The sequence below is a fragment of the Solanum verrucosum genome, unplaced genomic scaffold (genome assembly GCF_900185275.1).
Source record: "Solanum verrucosum unplaced genomic scaffold, falcon-dt-bn FXZP01000102.1, whole genome shotgun sequence".
Lineage (NCBI taxonomy): Eukaryota > Viridiplantae > Streptophyta > Magnoliopsida > Solanales > Solanaceae > Solanum > Solanum verrucosum.
Genome location: NW_026019930.1, coordinates 5,110,110 through 5,127,179, shown reverse-complemented (window position 1 = coordinate 5,127,179; position 17,070 = coordinate 5,110,110). Strand labels below are relative to the sequence as shown.

Here is a 17,070-nt window from a genome sequence, read left to right as displayed (position 1 = left end):
ATAAAAAGACAAATTTGAGTAAAAAAACACACTTGACACGTAAATAGAGAGGAGTTGTTTCATCCCATTAATAAAATTAGAGAAAAAAAGGAGTAGATCTGTTGCTGCTCCTTGTGTGTCTGTTTGTTATTTGTTTATGTGGTTGAGTCATAAGAATAATTTTCTCCGTTGATTCTCATTCGTCCATTACACCACCAATGACTCATCATACCATATGCAGACAAACGTGGCCACTCCAATGATTCTGGAAATCTCGAAACGTATTCAAAAGGCCTCAATCAATGTCTTTTCTACAGCTCCTTCTCCACATGCACTGTAGTATATAGTTGTGAGTAGCTTTTTATTTGATTGGAAATAGCCATGTCAAAGAAGGATGAAGAATTTTTAGATTACTTAACGGAGAATGACTCAGATGATGTCGAAGCTAATAGCGTCAATATGAGTGACGATGACGACGATGATGATGATGATGCTCCATTTGCTTCTCAGCAATGGCCCCAAAGTTTCAGGTTTAAATTTACTTTCAACTTGTCCATCAATGATTAGGGAAGAAATCAATTTATTGTTTCTGTTTGTCTTGAATCTATGGATTTGTTTTATCTGAAATTGATTAGGCGATAACAACTGTGAAAAGGATCTGATGTAAATCCAATCTTATACCAGTAGGAAGTAACATAGGAACTTCATTCTTTTTTTCTTTTTCAATTGCTCTATGGCTGATATTCTGCCTTCGGCTGTGGGCTTTACTCCTCAAATGAAATTGATCTTGTTTGAAATTAGTTCTATGAAAAATACTTTAAAATAGCATATCTGATATCAGCTTAAGGTTAAGCGAGTTACTTTGCATGAGTGGAGTGGTTGATTTAAATAAGAGAGAAATCAGGAAAAAATGGAGGACTAAGGATTAGGCCTTGTCCTCATACTCATCTTCAATGTGAGCACCCCCTCATTTTTTCGATATAAAAAGATTATTATGATTTGAGGAGGTACCTTGTATTGGTATGATGGCATTGCATTTGAATGACGTAGGATGGGACAAAGATGATTAGAATTATAGATTAAAGCTTAGATGTTATTGTACCGATGTCACTTTAAATGTATCTCTACAAATCAATGTTTGAAAAGGGTTTGGTTAGGTAGGCCAAGTTTGCGAGTGTGCAATTAAAGCTGTAGTTGGGAAATGGGAGGGATAGCCTATTAGAGAGGGTCATTCTGAAGTTCAAAGTCGAGTCAATTAGTCATGAAGAGAACAAAGTGGGAGAAGCCACTACAAGGCCTCCCAGGTTGGAGGGGCCATTGGGTGGACTTTACCATTACACCAAAGAAGAGGGAAAAGTGGGTGTTTTTGGATTCTATGGGAGGTGAGGGCTTTTTTTTTTGAGAAAGTTAACTGGTATTATAAACAAAAGGAGTACACCAATAGTGTGCTCCTACATAGTTACATCAAAAGTATGAAAGGACAGCCCAAAACAAAATCTATCTCCTATATTCCTTTAAACTGTCTAGAAATAGGTTAATTTCCCCTATATCCTTAGGTACAGAATGTATACACCAAAAGTAAAAAGTTGCTAAACAGTTCATCTTTATACTTTGGAAGGGAATGTTCTTGTTCTCAAAACATCTCTGGTTTCTCTCCTTCCAGATTGTCCACCAGATGCAAGAAGGGACAATCTTCCATCTCTCCTTGTGTTCTGACTGATTTCCATCTCTATTCCAACATGCTAGTACTTCTGAAGTATGCCTTGGCATGGCCCATCCAATACCCCTCAGATTGATGAACCATTGCCATAATTTTCCAGTCACTTTACACTGCAGAAAAAGATGATTTACTGTCTCTGTTACAGCTTCACAAAAAAAACATCTAGAGCATAACTGCCTGCCCCTTTTCATAAGGTTGTCCTGGGTCAGAACTGCTTGACTTGCAACTAGCCAAGTAAAACAGGCCACTTTATGAGGTATCTTCCCTTTCCAGATCATCTTCCATGGCCACCATTCCTTGGTTTCTGTTGAGATATTCAGCATCTTGTAGGCTGCTTTCACTCTGAACTTGCCACCTTTGTCCAAACTCCATAATAGTTTGTCTTCCTCAAAATTGAGACTCTTAGCTTGTTCCAAGGTATTGTAGAACTGGATCATTCTCTCCACTTCCCAGTCATTGAGGAGTCTTCTGAAGGATAGATTCCAACCTTGTGCATTTGTGATCTCTGAAATAGTAGCTAGCTTCTGTTGATTGAGATTGTAAATGTCTGGAAACTGTTGCCTCAGAGGTGTTTGCCCCACCCATATATCATTCCAGAACATGGTCTTTCTGCCATTACCCACTTTGATCACAGAATTACCCCACATTTTTGGCCACTGATTTCTGATAGCCCATGGGAGGTGAGGGCTTATTGACTGTGTCTTTGAAGTTAGGAGCTGATAGACTATCCTGAAGAAAAAGACAGTCACTTTTCATCCGTAGCTTTGGTGTTAAATGATTGAGTTTAGAACTCCACTATGAAAAATTATTTATCTTTATATAAAAAATCTTCTCATATTAGAAGGATGGAAGAGAAAACGTTTCTTATGCTACTCATATTTATGATGACAGAGAGACAATTAACTCATATACGATTGCCGCATCACCTAATTTCGGACTCATACGACGTGGATCCAGTATTATATCTGAATTCGATAGTAAAGGATTCTTGGACTCAGATTTGAGGACACATTTGCTCTCTGAAAAGGAAAAAGTTCAGGAGCAAAATGTTGCAGATGGAATCTCAGTAACAAAAGCATCTTTGTCAGAGAAGGCTTCTTCTTTGCATGAGCAATTGACTGGGGAGCTTCCAATTCCCTATGGCTGCAGCTTAACGCAGACTGTGTTCAATGGTAAGGAAAACCTCAATGCTGTTCAGAATCCTTTCTTATGTTATATCAGTAGTTCAGAATCTTTGAGACTTTGACTATATAAAATGTGCAGGATGAATCAACTTCCAGTGAATAGATAGCTATACTATGGGCTATACCTGAGAATAAATATACTTAGAAGTCAAATCTTAGTATTTGGAAATCAGAAGTTCTGAAGCTGCTAATAAGTGATATGCAAAGATTAACTTGTCCTTCATGTTTGTTGTTTCCCTTGGATCGCTGCCCCAATGTAGACCAAAAAACACTGTTATGGAAATGACAATTGTGGATCGTGTATTTCCAAGTCAACAACTTTATCATTTAAATAAAACAACTGCAATCTTTCTGCATGAAGATGCTGCTAGATCTGTTTAGTTTGATTTTTTGTTTGGAGAGGAAAAGAATCGGTTGAACTTATTACTTGATAGTAGTATTTAAGATCTCTTTGTGCAAATTTATTTCATATCCTGCTTCTCTTTTTATCTGACTTAGGTGTAAATGTCATGGCTGGAGTTGGACTGCTTTCTACTCCTTATACAGTGAAAGAAGCTGGCTGGGCTAGTTTGTTAGTGTTGGTGATTTTTGCAGTCATATGTTGGTACACAGCTTCTCTTATGAAACATTGCTTTGAGAGTAGGGAAGGAATCTTAACCTATCCCGATATTGGAGAAGCTGCATTTGGAAAATTTGGACGCATTATTATATCTGTAAGTTAGTTTAATCTACAGTTGAGTGATCCTATGTGTAATCAGTTCCAAGTTTGAGCTGTGAGAATCTTGTGGATCAGTAATTTAAAGAACTAACTGTACTAGACCCTCCCTTTTATCCTAGTAATGTCGTACCCCTATTATCTTTTGCTACTGGGACTGGATTTTCTTTATTTCTTATTTAGGTTAATTGAAAACTCTTTGTTTAATAATTAACTGCAAATCAGTTGAATGGCAATTAACTATTTTGTGTGTTTATGATGTGTTATGATCCATGATTTCTCACACCTATTTTCCAACCAATCCTCCTTCTAAGCTACTATAGGCGACGAGAGGGAGTTGCTCGGATGGTAAGCACCCCTCACTTCCAACCCGAAGGTTGCGAGTTCGAGTCACCAAGGGAGCAAAAAGGGGTGGGAGCTCCTAGGGAGGGTGAAAAAAAAAAGAAGCTACTATAGGCGCCTTTTCTGGTTGGGAAATCAATTGTTTTGCCTCTTTGCTTCATTCCACTAATCCACATATTAAGAAAATCAATATCATCAACCACATTCTGTTTGCCTTTCATCTACTTGGATAGATAAGCGATCAAAGAAAAATCTCTGGCGTATCAAGCTAGTTGTTTGATACCAAAAAAGCCTGTCAATAACAGCAATGTCCTTATTATCCCTACCATTCCAACTATGTGAACTTCATTTGCTTCCGTTAGTTGAAAATGTTATTACATGTTAGATCAATTCATTTCATGGAGTGGGAACAAAATGTTAATTTTAACCAGTAAATGTAGCTTTCTGAACTACTAGTGTATATTTGTTCAGATTGGCTGGCATTTTGTGATTTTCTGGGGGAGTTGCTATTCATGGTGCCTACATGGAGTAATACTGGCCCTCTTTTTGGCCTAAATATAAAGTTACTTTGCTGAAACTATAAGAAAGTGATTTTTGCTTACATGAATAAAGAGAAATTTGGTTGCTCATTGTGGATCATTCGTCTTTCCTGACAATATTCTGATGCTGTTCTGCTATTTCTTTGCAGATTATCTTGTACTTGGAGCTATATGTAAGTGAAGATTGAACTTAGACTCTAGTTTTATTGTTCGCCTAGACTCCTTAAAATCAGACCTCTAATATTTGTTCAACTGATGCAGTCATATTGTGTAGAATTTATAATTTTGGAAGGAGATAACCTTACTAGCCTTTTTCCTGGATCTTCACTGAACTTGGGAGGCCTTAAACTTGATTCAATTCACTTCTTTGGGATTCTGGCTGCCCTGATTATTCTGCCAACTGTTTGGTTGAGGGACCTTCATGTAATATCATACCTCTCAGGTGCTCCTTTGAACAACATAAAGCACTCACTTTGCTTCAAACACCAGTACTCTTGGCATAGATGGTGTTCAACCATCATCTGAGAATCTTATTGACATTTTTGCAGCCTGTGGGGTCTTCGCAACCATGATAATTGTTCTGTGTGTGATTTTCCTTGGTACGGTGGATGGAGTTGGATTTCACAATACCGGTCAGGTTGTGAACTGGAGTGGTATTCCTTTTTCTATCGGAGTGTATGGTTTTTGTTACTCTGGGCACTCAGTGTTTCCAAACATCTACCAATCTATGGCTGACAAGTCAAAATTCAATGTTGCACTTATAATATGGTATGGTTTTCTACTTGTTGAACTGCCTTACGCATTCTCATCTATGGTCTTTTGAGGACTTGCACTTTCTTATTATGCAGCTTTATTCTGTGTATTCTCATATATGGAGGTGTTGCAATGATGGGGTATCTCATGTTTGGTCAAAGCACATTATCCCAGATAACTTTAAATATGCCGGATAATTCAATTGCTTCAAGAGTTGCAGTATGGACCACTGTATGTGCTCTCTATTCCCCACCTTCCCCCCAAAATAAATAAATACCCTGAATCTTATTTTTCTATCATTCATTTTTATGTATATTTTTCTCTACCATGCAGGTTATCAGCCCGTTCACAAAGTATCCTCTTTCACTGTCAATTGTTGACATTTCCTTTTTCCTGGAATATTAGTTTACACTTTAGATTGCTTGAGTCAACAAAATAGATAATTATTCATATCCTATGGTTTTCCTTAAAGCTCACACTTGCACAGATATGCGTTGCTGATGAATCCCTTGGGAAGATGCATAGAGGAATTGCTGCCCGAGAGAATTTCTAGTAGTCTCTGGTGTTTTATTCTCTTAAGGACAGTGCTTGTCTTTTCTACAGTATGTGTTGCATTTCTTCTCCCCTTTTTTGGTACGTAACATTCTCTTTCAGTTATGATCTTTAACTTGATATTTTAAACGCCAGTTAGTTCACCTAAGGCTATTCTCAAGTAGCTATTAGCAAGGACAAAGCCTCTAGTTTTGAGATAAAATTGCCATCTTTTATCAGAGTTTAAAAAGATTATCTACATTACTTGGGGTTTTATAAATGCACATCACTTCCTTCTGCGTAATTAAAAGGAAAAAACCTAAGACTCTCCTATCAGCTTATGATACTTGTTCTTTATACATATAATCTGGAAATCCTGAATAATCTGCATCAAGTCCGGTTTATTCTGGCACGTTCTAATCCATTACCATAAGTTTGTCTTTGAAAGCAAATTAGTTTTCTAAAACAAGAGCCCCTCTTCTTCGTAAAAAAAGAAACAAGAGATCCTCAAATAGCATACTTATTCCTACACAAATATACAAGTCTTTAACTGAACTAGAAAAGTTTTGGGCAGACATGTGATCTAATGTTAGTGGAACAACAATTTAACCTTAAATCCAACTAGGTGATCTCGTCGATATGATTTTTGTGTGGCTTTGTTGTTAGTTAAGTTTAAATTGGCCAACATGAATCCTTTATCCCTTGTATTGATCTCAACTTATGCATTTCTACAGCATACATTGTTTGGATATGTTAAGACCTTGGGAGGTCAGTATTCACCATATGAAACTTTGTCGGGCTCACAATTGCTTTATTCTGATTTTCACTTTGTTAAGTATCATGTATACACATCTCGTAGCAGTGCTCCATTTCATCTATCCTAATTTAATTATATGCTGCATTTTCATCTATTATCAGTGCTCCTAGAAGACTGAGAATTTAAGGCTGGTACTATCCCGTCTAATCTCATTTTACCTCCAAAAAAGAGAGGGGGGAAAATATGGAAATCACAGTCAATAGACTAAATCCAAGTCAACTTTTTAGTGATGTATTGTGTTTCTAATATCAAAATTGAACGAATTAACCAAATCTCCCTAGGGCCAATTGCTCTTCTAGTTGCAAATATTACTGCTGTCACTTGCTTTGGTTTGTGTGACAATTCTGGGATAATATTCAATAGAGTTCATAGATATTTATATAAATCATATTAGAGCTTGTATGACTAAGATTAGCTGTATGAAGCGTTCTGATCTGGGTTCTTTACAATTATGTTGAAAACAAGCTGACACGAAGATTCAGCATTGCTGGTTAAATAAGAAGCTATTATAGATAGGATTAGGATGACGTAAATATGGAGGTTCAGAAAGATATGCTTTTAATAGGCCCCAGAAAAAAATGGTTTTGATATATATATTAAGCACATATATTGCCCATAACAACCGGAATAATTTGCTTGGATATTTTTGGTTGTGCTTGCACCATTTTAAATCCATTAAGATATGGATTGCATTTGGAATAACAAAGTAATATGGAGAGTTTAAGCTGTGATGGAAGCTCTTCCTCTGTGAATTGCATTCCTAAAGCACCAAATTCGTACATCAACCAAAAAGCTTCGCCTTAGGGGATTTTGGTTGATTAAATAATTTTATGCGACAACTTCTAATTATACAGTGATAAATCATCTTTGTTCCAGGTCTTGTGATGGCTCTGATTGGTTCTCTTCTCAGTATACTGGTGGTAAGCTCTTTCCCAGTTTTATTGGATCCTGAACTTATGTTCTTCATATCACTGATGATACTCTTTTTCATATATATGCAAACTTTCAAAGCTTGCTTTCAGTTTCAATTGTCCAAAGCTTATTTAACCTATGTAGTGCAACCTAATTTACCTTTGCTGTACTACACTATGTTCCTCCCTGATATTTAGATGTTCGGGTGGATATCTCCACTGATTATTTAATTTCTGCTCATCTCTTTATCATTTTTTATTCTAAGGAGTATACGTCAGCTCCTAATTTCTTCTTTTTTTCAGTCTGTAATAATGCCAGCTTTATGTTACCTAAAGATCATCGGAAAGAAAGCAACAAGGACACAGGTATCTTTGTTGACATCAACTTTTAGCTTGTTTAACAAACCATATACTGTTTCGCGGTTTTGCTTACTAGTTACAGAATATGACTAAAATACGAGAACATATCATTTCCAGTTTCCCATTTTCTTGATTACTATTAATTTTTGTTGGTGGAACATTTGATAGTCTCAATAACATCACCTATGTTTGACATGTTTGTAGAGGGTGTTTAGCATCACCGTTATTGCAGTTGGCATTGTAAGTGCTGCTCTTGGAACTTACTCCTCACTGTCAGGAATCGCAAACAAGTATTGAAGTAAAGCCTAACCACACACACCCCAGACCCCCTTTTCTTTAGGGTGGGGGTGGACATGTTTGCCATAAAACATTCTTATTTACTGTCCTGTACTTTTGATGATCTTTCCCAAATATTCTCCATCTTCTTCTCAGTTTCACTTTATAGTAATTTTACGACCCCCTATTGCTGTATAATTATGGGGTATCGTTCTCAGTGTGTATTAGCTGCTAGTGTTTCAAGTAGAAAGTATCTGTTGCATTATAGAGTAAACAACATAAACTAGGATGTTGAGTTGATCAAAATAATCTTATGAGACATTGTAAAATATATACATGGTATATATCTGTACTTGTGCTGAGGGTAAAAACCCTATATGGTAAGGTCATAATTAATTAGTTTATAGTTTTCTATTTTTCATGTACTTGCATCAAGTGAACGAAATGACGGATGTGAGTTGTCAATAAATTTTTTTTCATAATTTTGCACAAAAAGCAAAAAAAGAGGAGAAAAAAAAATAAAGAGGTAGAGAAGAAGATGCCAACCCAAGAATTCCAACAAATTATTTGAATTCATACGCCTCTTCTATTTTTATAATATTTATATTAATACATGACCTCAACAGATCTGTAGATATCATTTACATTTTTCTTTCATGATGAATATTAAAGGTGGTAAATTAAGACGAGTTTTTGTAACAACACAATTGCATATGAAAAAGTGGGATAGTAATAACTATTTTTTATATACCTTTTATGCATTAAATTTTGATATAATATCATAAATTATTATTGATATTTTTTTGCAGAAAATGAATTAAAATGTCAAAAAAATTTAGAAAAAAAAGATAAATACAAATCTAGGCCATAGAGAAATGTCACATCACCTTATCTTCATTTAGCTTTATTATATATAAGGAAAAGGGTCAAAAATACCCCTCAACTTTGTTTTATTAGTTGACTTTACTCTCGTCGTTAAAATGAAGTTAATTTTACCGCTCCCGTTACTAATTTCACCGAATTTACCCCTCAATTGGATGGAAAACCCAAATCAACTAAAATTATCCAATTTCAAATAAATGACCCGATTTTCTCTTTTAATCCGAACCCGACCCATTTATATCAAACTAGAACCCTAAACCCAGCTCTCTAATCTTCTCCATCTCCTTCTTCCATTGAAACACATACTACTAAAATTGACAGCAAATGTTCTGTAGTTAAACTCATGCATATTTGTCCTTCCTACTAAAATTGCACCACTATTTCATAATTTTGACACAGAAACCCCATCTGCCTTCACCTGGCAAACCTCATGAAACCATTTAGAACCACCTGCACTTTTTAACAGGGAAAAATGTTCAGCTAAAAATGACAGAGATATTTACGGAGGAAATATGAAGTTAAACAAATACCCGGATGAAAATAGCAATCACTGTCATCCTTGACTGCAATGAAAATCCCATCCAAGATTGACAGTGGGTTTCCTCCATGACCACATTCAATAGAGGAAGTATATGAAGAAGATTAGAGAGATTTAGCACACTAGTGTGGTCAGAGCTTGGAGCTCGTTCAATTATCGAATTTTGCTTTTCTGCGGGCAGATCTAAAACTATGTTATTGCTTGCTTGTTGAGCCTAGGCGGATATGAAGTTGTGGCTGTTGTTTTTGAGCCTTGATTCTCGACTGATTGTGTTGTTGGTTTGATCTGTTAGCGGTGTTTCAGTTGTTTTCCGATGGGGTTTTGGTCGGGGTTTTGTTGGTTGGTTGTTTGGAGGTCGGAGAACTGGTGGTCTGGTGGTCATTTGCTGGTTGTTTTAGCTTGGGTGATGGAGGTTTGGGTTCTGGTGGGCTGAAGTGTGGTTTTACCACTGGATTTTGGCGTGGAGAGGGTGGTGTTTGAGAGCTGTTTCAGGTCGGTTTCGCGGTTGTTTGAATGATTCCGGCGGTGGGTGATTTGGTTAATGTTGTTCCAGCTTGGAACTGGAAGAAAGGTCTTGTTGTCGTCACCGGAAAGTAGAGGAAAATGGGTTTGTTGTTAATGTTTTCTGCTTGATGTTGTTTATGGTTTTTGGGGGTTTTGAGTGGTGGTCCTTTGGAGGTTGTTTTGGTGGTGTTTTGCCGGAAAATGGAGAAAATGAATGGGGATTGCCGGAGCTTGATTTGGTGTTTTTATTTGGTATAAATGGGTCGGGTTCGGATTACAAAGAGAAAAAATTGGGTTATTTAATTGAAATTGGGTAATTTTAGTTGATTTGGGTTTTTCATCCAATTGAGGGGTAAATTTGGTGAAATTAGTAATGGGAGGAGTAAAATTAACTTCATTTTAACGGCGAGGGTAAAATCAACTAATAAAACAAAGTTGAGGGGTATTTTTGACCCTTTGCCCTTATATATATAGATTGACATATTTGTACTACGTATTTCACACTGTTTTATGTCTACACAGAGAAGCGTCCCACAACTCTTAATCAGCTGGTTGATTTTTTAGTATCTATTATTTGCATACACAATGCAATGCAATGCAAGTTTTCCGCAATTCAAGTTCTCCCTTCTTCGTTTGCTTTAGTGACTGTTGCTATTATGTATTGATTGATTTCAAATAGACAAAATATTATTTGCCTCCTTTGTAGTTTTATATTTTATAAGAGAAAAAACATAAAATGACACTTGAATTTGTCTTAAATTTTTAAAAAGACACCTTATTATGCAGGCGTTTTATTACCCCACTAAACAATCTTGAACTAATATAATTACATAATTTTTTCCACCTTACATAGAGAGTGTGTGCACTCTCTCAAAGAGAGTGAGCAACCGAAAATAATTAGTATAATTTTATTTTTTACAAGTATTTTATTATAAAATATATTTTCTTATTGTTTTAACTTTGGTTCCTTATTATTTTCTCTTTCTTTCTTCTTTCTTCTTCAAAAATTCATTGTCATCTCCATTATATTGAAGATTCTTATTTTCAATGTCATCATTTTTACCACAACTTCATTCTTTTTTTACTACTATTAGTTTTATTCTCTTTAATTTTAAAACTTTATCTAAATATTTTCTTACATTTCAAACAATTTGATAAATCCATTAGATTTCAAGATGATTAGGAGGTATCATAAAGTTTATTTTATCCGCTTTCAATCAAGTTCTTTCAATTTTCGGGGAACTCATTGATTCATTTGAAATTATGATTTCTAATTTTGAAGTTATATGAAAATAAGTAATTGATGATACCTTCAAAATTTTAAATTTTCTTAGAAAAATAATTAGTTTTGTTATCAATAATTCAATAAAGTCTAGAAAATAGTATGATTTTTTTTTTAAATAAAAAAATCACTGAAATAAAAAAATTGATTGGATAAGAAGAAGAAAAAGAAAAGAAAAAAAAGGGAGAGGGGTTCAACTTAACGTGGGAGGTGAAGAAAAAGAAAGAAAATGGAGAAATGGATCAGCTTAAAAGTCGGGGTGGAAGATGAAATGGTATTTAAGATGAAATCAAAATTAAAATAAGTCAAAACTAAAGAGAGAGAGAAAGAAAAAACTTAAAATGAAAAAAAAAATACATTTTAATTAAATTAACACGTGTCATGTAATGATTTGTATGTGAACACACTTGCTTCTTAAAATCTGAGACTGATCAAAAAATGATAAAATAATATCAGTTCATAATTGTTTAGTGGAATAATAGGACGGTTGCAAAGTTAAGATGTTTTTTTTTTAAAATTCAGGACAATTTCAATTACATATGACTTTTGAGGGGCAGTTCGATTTAGAAGGAGAAGTTTAACATATATTCTATAGAGATATTTTATATATATATATATATATATATATATATATATATATATATATGCATTACATCATTTTGATAAAGCAATCCCATAAATAGAACAAGCATATTTGCATGCTAGCTTAAGATCTACAAAACTCATTGTAGCTATACATGAAATGAAAATGCATTGCATAAATGAATATTTTAAATAAAAACTGCTAAAGTATATATATACCACATAAAGAGAATATTTGAAGGCATAGAAATTAATTAGTAGTACTGTAATTGCGAGAGATTAATGCACAATAAATATTTTTGGAATTAGAAGTTACACAAATAAAAAAACTGCCATTATCAATACAGTGTTTAATTAGATATAAAAAACTGTTAGGTACGGAATGTGAAATGATTAACCTGTGAAGTGGGATGGCAAATGATTAATATCGTTCCTTTACCATGTAGGGACATATGGAATATTTATGGTTTATTATTTTATCTAATAAATGGAATGAATTAAGAAAAATATGTAACAGAAAATGAGGAGAGAATCGTGTCACATTACCTTGTTTAGATATCTACATTTATATTTATATTATACATAATTTATGAGTTTTATATATAGACATAGATATAAATTTTATAATTAGAAGAAGATAAAAAAAATGTAAAAATAAATAAAATTATTGTGTGAGTTATGGATAATTACAGCTTGTAAATTGACATATAAAAAGTTTTTGGTATAAATGTTCCCCCATTAATAAAATGTAGATTAGTAATAAATTAAGTAATCTAGGTTTATAATAAAATAATTAATTTAAATAGGAAAAAAGGTAAAAAAAATAATAAATGCAAATAGAAGTCATAGAGATATGTCAAATCACATTATCTATGTTTATCTTTTATATATAAATATATAAATTGAAGGTATAAAACATATTTTAAGAAGAATACATTCAAATTCTAAATATTATTTATAAAAAAAAATATGTGTTTAAAATATGATTAGCTACCTTATTAGACATACATTCGTACCATATATACTAACTTTACCTCTATTTTCAAACAATTACATATATTATCACTTTTAATATTTTATACCATATATTATTGAATATACTATCACATACTCATATCCCTTAAAATTAATTATTTGCACAATTAAACCATCCAAATTCAAGCTTCCATGTTAATCAATTCTCTCTCTCTCATCAACCCTCATCTCCACCGTACCATTGTTTTCTCTCTTTCTTCCTTCTTTCCCTATGAATTCCACCATTAAACCTTTACAATTGAAATCTAAAATAACAACACAATAATTTGAAGTTTGTGTCTATTTAATTATTTTCAAAGTCATGTATCCTTGATAGATTTCAATTAATTGTCTTCTAATTTTTAAAAGTGAAGGTAAAACTCCATTGACTTAGAGTTATTCTTATTTTTTTTACATGACTAGTGATTCTCCAAATGAGAAGAGTGTCATCTATTGTTGTTCTGAAAACGGCATAAAAATTACCAGCTTAAATTTTAAAAACCAAAAATGCAACAACGTTGATAAACTTTAAGGAGGAAAAAGATGAGAAATAGACTTTTTGGATCAGATTGAAATTATTGATGTATCTGACACATTATCGATGTATTTGACACATTATTGATAAGATTATATGTATTCATTTTCTTTAATCAGTGTATCTAATTAGGTGTATATGTATCTGAATAAATATACACATATATTGGAGATTTATGCATTATTGGAGATTTACGCATGTAACTGACACATTATTGAATTAAGATTATATGTATCAATTTTTTTTAATCAATATATCTAATTGAGTGTATATGTATCTGAATAAATATAAGCATGTATTGGAGATTTACGTATTTTTGGAGACGCATCTATCACACATTATTGTTGTATTCGACACATTATTGAATTAAAATTATATGTATCTAATTTTTATCATTGTATCTGATTAAGTGTATATGTATCTGCCAACATATACACATGCATCTGAATAATACTCCCTCAATTCCATATTAATTGAATTTTTGAGGGCGTTTCACACTCTTTAAGAAAAGTAGATTAACACATAAATTAAACATAGTTTTCCATTTTTACCCTTATTAATTATTGTCAAATTTATTGAAGTCATCATATTGAAAATTCAAACGAAGGGTAAAATTGGAAGAACACTCTAAAAGTAGTCTTAAAAACTGAACAATTAAGTTAATTTGAAAAATAAAAAAATATCTCAAAAATTTAATTAATATGAAATGGAGAGAGTAGTTAAGAAGTCTAAACTTTGCTTTGCTGAAAAAAGAGAGAATCTTTTGACTGTTCTTTAGAAATTATGATATGCCATATCCTTTAAAGTTGTTTCCTGATTTTTCTTAATTAATGATTTTTTGGATTTTAGTCATATTTCTTAATTAAACACATTTACTAATTAATGACTTTCAATTATATCCCTTAATTACTATTTTCTCCGTCACATTTTATATGCCACCTTTTTACTTTGCACTTGCATTAAGAAATAATGTAACTTTACCCTTCTACCTTTTTTTTTTTTTTTGGAACTCAAGTTTTCAATCAATGAATATGAATTAATTTATTTTGATTAATTAATTTAACCAATGAACATGAATTATTTACTTAGCTTTTCTAAGTTGGTCAAATGTATATTTTCAAGTCTAATAACTCACAAGGGTAAAAAAGGAAGAATATGATAATTTATGCATTGATTTTATGAAATAACAAATATTATGGACCAACTATTTATAGAAAAAAATGACATATAAAATAGGACGGAGGGAGTACTTGATACGAGATACATGTATCTAAGATCCAAAATATAATATTGCAAACTATTATCAATCTAAGTAATTATATCTTAAAATAGTGAAATTTGTGTAAATTGCCCAAAATATTAGATTTTTCATGACCGTCCACTTAGTTTTCTAAATAAGTAAGTACACATAGAATCTATGTTTTCTAAGGAAATTTCTAAATTTGTTATTCAAAGTAGAATCATATTTAAATTTCAAACTGAAAAAGGAAGAAAATAATACTCCTATAGTATGTGCATTTATAATAAAAAGGGAACAAAAACAGAAAGAGAAAGGAATTGTTCTCTTCCTTTACCAGTTTACCTTGGATCCTCTCTCCCTAAACCCTAACCTTAACAAAATTCCTCTTCAGAAATGGAATCAATGCATTTCACTCTCTTCACAATCTTCCTTCTTTCATCATCATCATCAGCTTCACCTTTCTCCATTTCTGTAAACAACAAATTTGCTTCTTTTTCATCATCTTCAATTTATGATGTTCTTAACTCCCATGGACTCCCTGTTGGTCTTCTACCTAAAGGAATTAACAATTTTTCAATAGATCCATCATCAGGTCGATTTGAGGTACATCTGCCGCAGTCCTGTGCTGCCAAATTCGAAACCCATTTACGTTATGATAGTACCGTGTCGGGTATCCTAAATTATGGTCAGATTTCAGAAATTTCTGGTGTAGCGGCTGAGGAACTCTTTCTTTGGTTCTCTGTTAAAGGGATCCGTGTTGATATTCCTAGTTCTGGGTTGATTTATTTTGATGTAGGAGTTGTTTCTAAGCAGTTTTCGCTTTCTTTTTTCGAGATTCCACGTGATTGCACCATTACAAATGATGGGTTGCTGGAAGATCTCATTTTGTTCGATAATCGTGGGAGAATTGTGGAGGTTTGATACCATTTCTAATAATTTATTTCGTATTTGTGCTTGCTGAATCTTAAATTGCCCAAAACGTGGATGTTTAATTATTTTGGTAGTATAACTTGTTAATAATTCTTCGCGTTTGAAAAAGACTTGAACGTTGATATATACCATTAGCATTGACAAAAGAATTCATGTGATGTTGCTTTTGCTTTGAGTATTCATGAGCCATTCGAGGTTCTTGTCTTTTCATATTCTTTTTATAGGTCTAAAATCCCCCAAATTGCAATTGAATATAGATGCACTGTATGTATTGATAACTTGTCTAGTATCTCTATGCTTATTTTCCCTCGTCAGTTGAATTTTGCTCGATGTATGAAGAATAACATGTTACATGCTCTGTTCATCAGGGCTGTGGTATTTCAATTTTGGTTAAATATTGAGATTCTTTCCTTCCTTATCCTTTTTTGTTTAAAATGTGATTATGAACGTTAACAATCTCAACTGATGAAAAGTGTACTGGAATGATCTTAAATTTCTCAATCTTGACTTATAAAAAGAATTTCTTATTCATTCTGTTGCAGAACCTATCGAGGAAGTTGATTAAAGAACGTCTGGGAAATAGCAAGGCCAGGGCTGTATCCTAAATTAGAGAGAAAGAAAGCTTAGTGAAGGATTTGGACATGTCGATGAATTACTGGTTCTTCCTCAAGGAGCATATCCAAGAGTCCTTTTTTTCTCCTTTGTGTGTTTGCTATATCTGACATTCACTTCATAGAGTTTCCCCGTAAATGCTTCAGTATACTCAGTGTCATGGCATGTTGTTGATATTGAAGACTTCAAGGTAATGGTAACCTGAATCCTCCAGGTGATGTATGAATAGTTTGTAGATGTATGTATAGTTATTACAAGTGTATGATTTTGTTCTAACCATATATACGATCTGGGATAATTTTAAGTTTTGTAAATTGAAAAAGTGATGTATGTCTGAAAATGAAGTTGAGATTATTGTTGTGCTAACTCAACACCTTGCAGTGGTTTGAAGTGTGACAAGCTAATGAGGTATAACTTTGAAGTCAAATAACATGTCATTTTGTTTCCAGTTGTACTGTTTTACGATTAAGGAAAACTAGTACCATATCGGGATTATAGTGTGATCTTGCTTACCACGTAAGATTTGATTATATGATGACATTTATGGTCATCAGAAATCTAAAGCAAAGCATATTTTCATGAGCTGATTATGCCACCCCTGCACTTACGTAACGTGATAGATGTATATATTTTCCGATGTCAGTGATTCTTTGTCAACTGGTTATGGGGAAACCTGCACATCTTTTATGTAGTTGCAAGTGCATAAAGTTTTAAACATATTAGCATAATCATTTGATTAGTGTTTGGAGGAAGCTCAGCAGTCTCCTTCAGAGATGGAATGTTTATTATTATTACCCTATGAATGGGTTATTTGCAAATTCTTC

The 17,070-nt window shown here is 33.2% G+C and overlaps 2 protein-coding genes across 2 annotated transcripts; both read left to right on the top strand.

Moving 5' to 3' along the window:
* The first annotated feature begins 201 nt into the window (after positions 1–201).
* LOC125831198 (amino acid transporter AVT1A) lies at positions 202–8,291 on the top strand. The gene is made up of 12 exons (XM_049510387.1): positions 202–509; positions 2,591–2,871; positions 3,382–3,596; positions 4,629–4,652; positions 4,741–4,921; positions 5,028–5,247; positions 5,328–5,463; positions 5,566–5,585; positions 5,720–5,865; positions 7,457–7,500; positions 7,795–7,857; positions 8,056–8,291. The coding sequence occupies exons 1-12, from the start codon at positions 361–363 to the stop codon at positions 8,146–8,148; spliced, it is 1,572 nt and encodes a 523-aa protein (XP_049366344.1). The 5' UTR covers positions 202–360; the 3' UTR covers positions 8,149–8,291.
* Positions 8,292–15,028: 6,737 nt separating this feature from the next.
* On the top strand, positions 15,029–16,693 carry LOC125831287 (uncharacterized). The gene is made up of 2 exons (XM_049510486.1): positions 15,029–15,619; positions 16,177–16,693. The coding sequence occupies exons 1-2, from the start codon at positions 15,098–15,100 to the stop codon at positions 16,237–16,239; spliced, it is 585 nt and encodes a 194-aa protein (XP_049366443.1). The 5' UTR covers positions 15,029–15,097; the 3' UTR covers positions 16,240–16,693.
* The last annotated feature ends 377 nt before the right edge of the window (positions 16,694–17,070 follow it).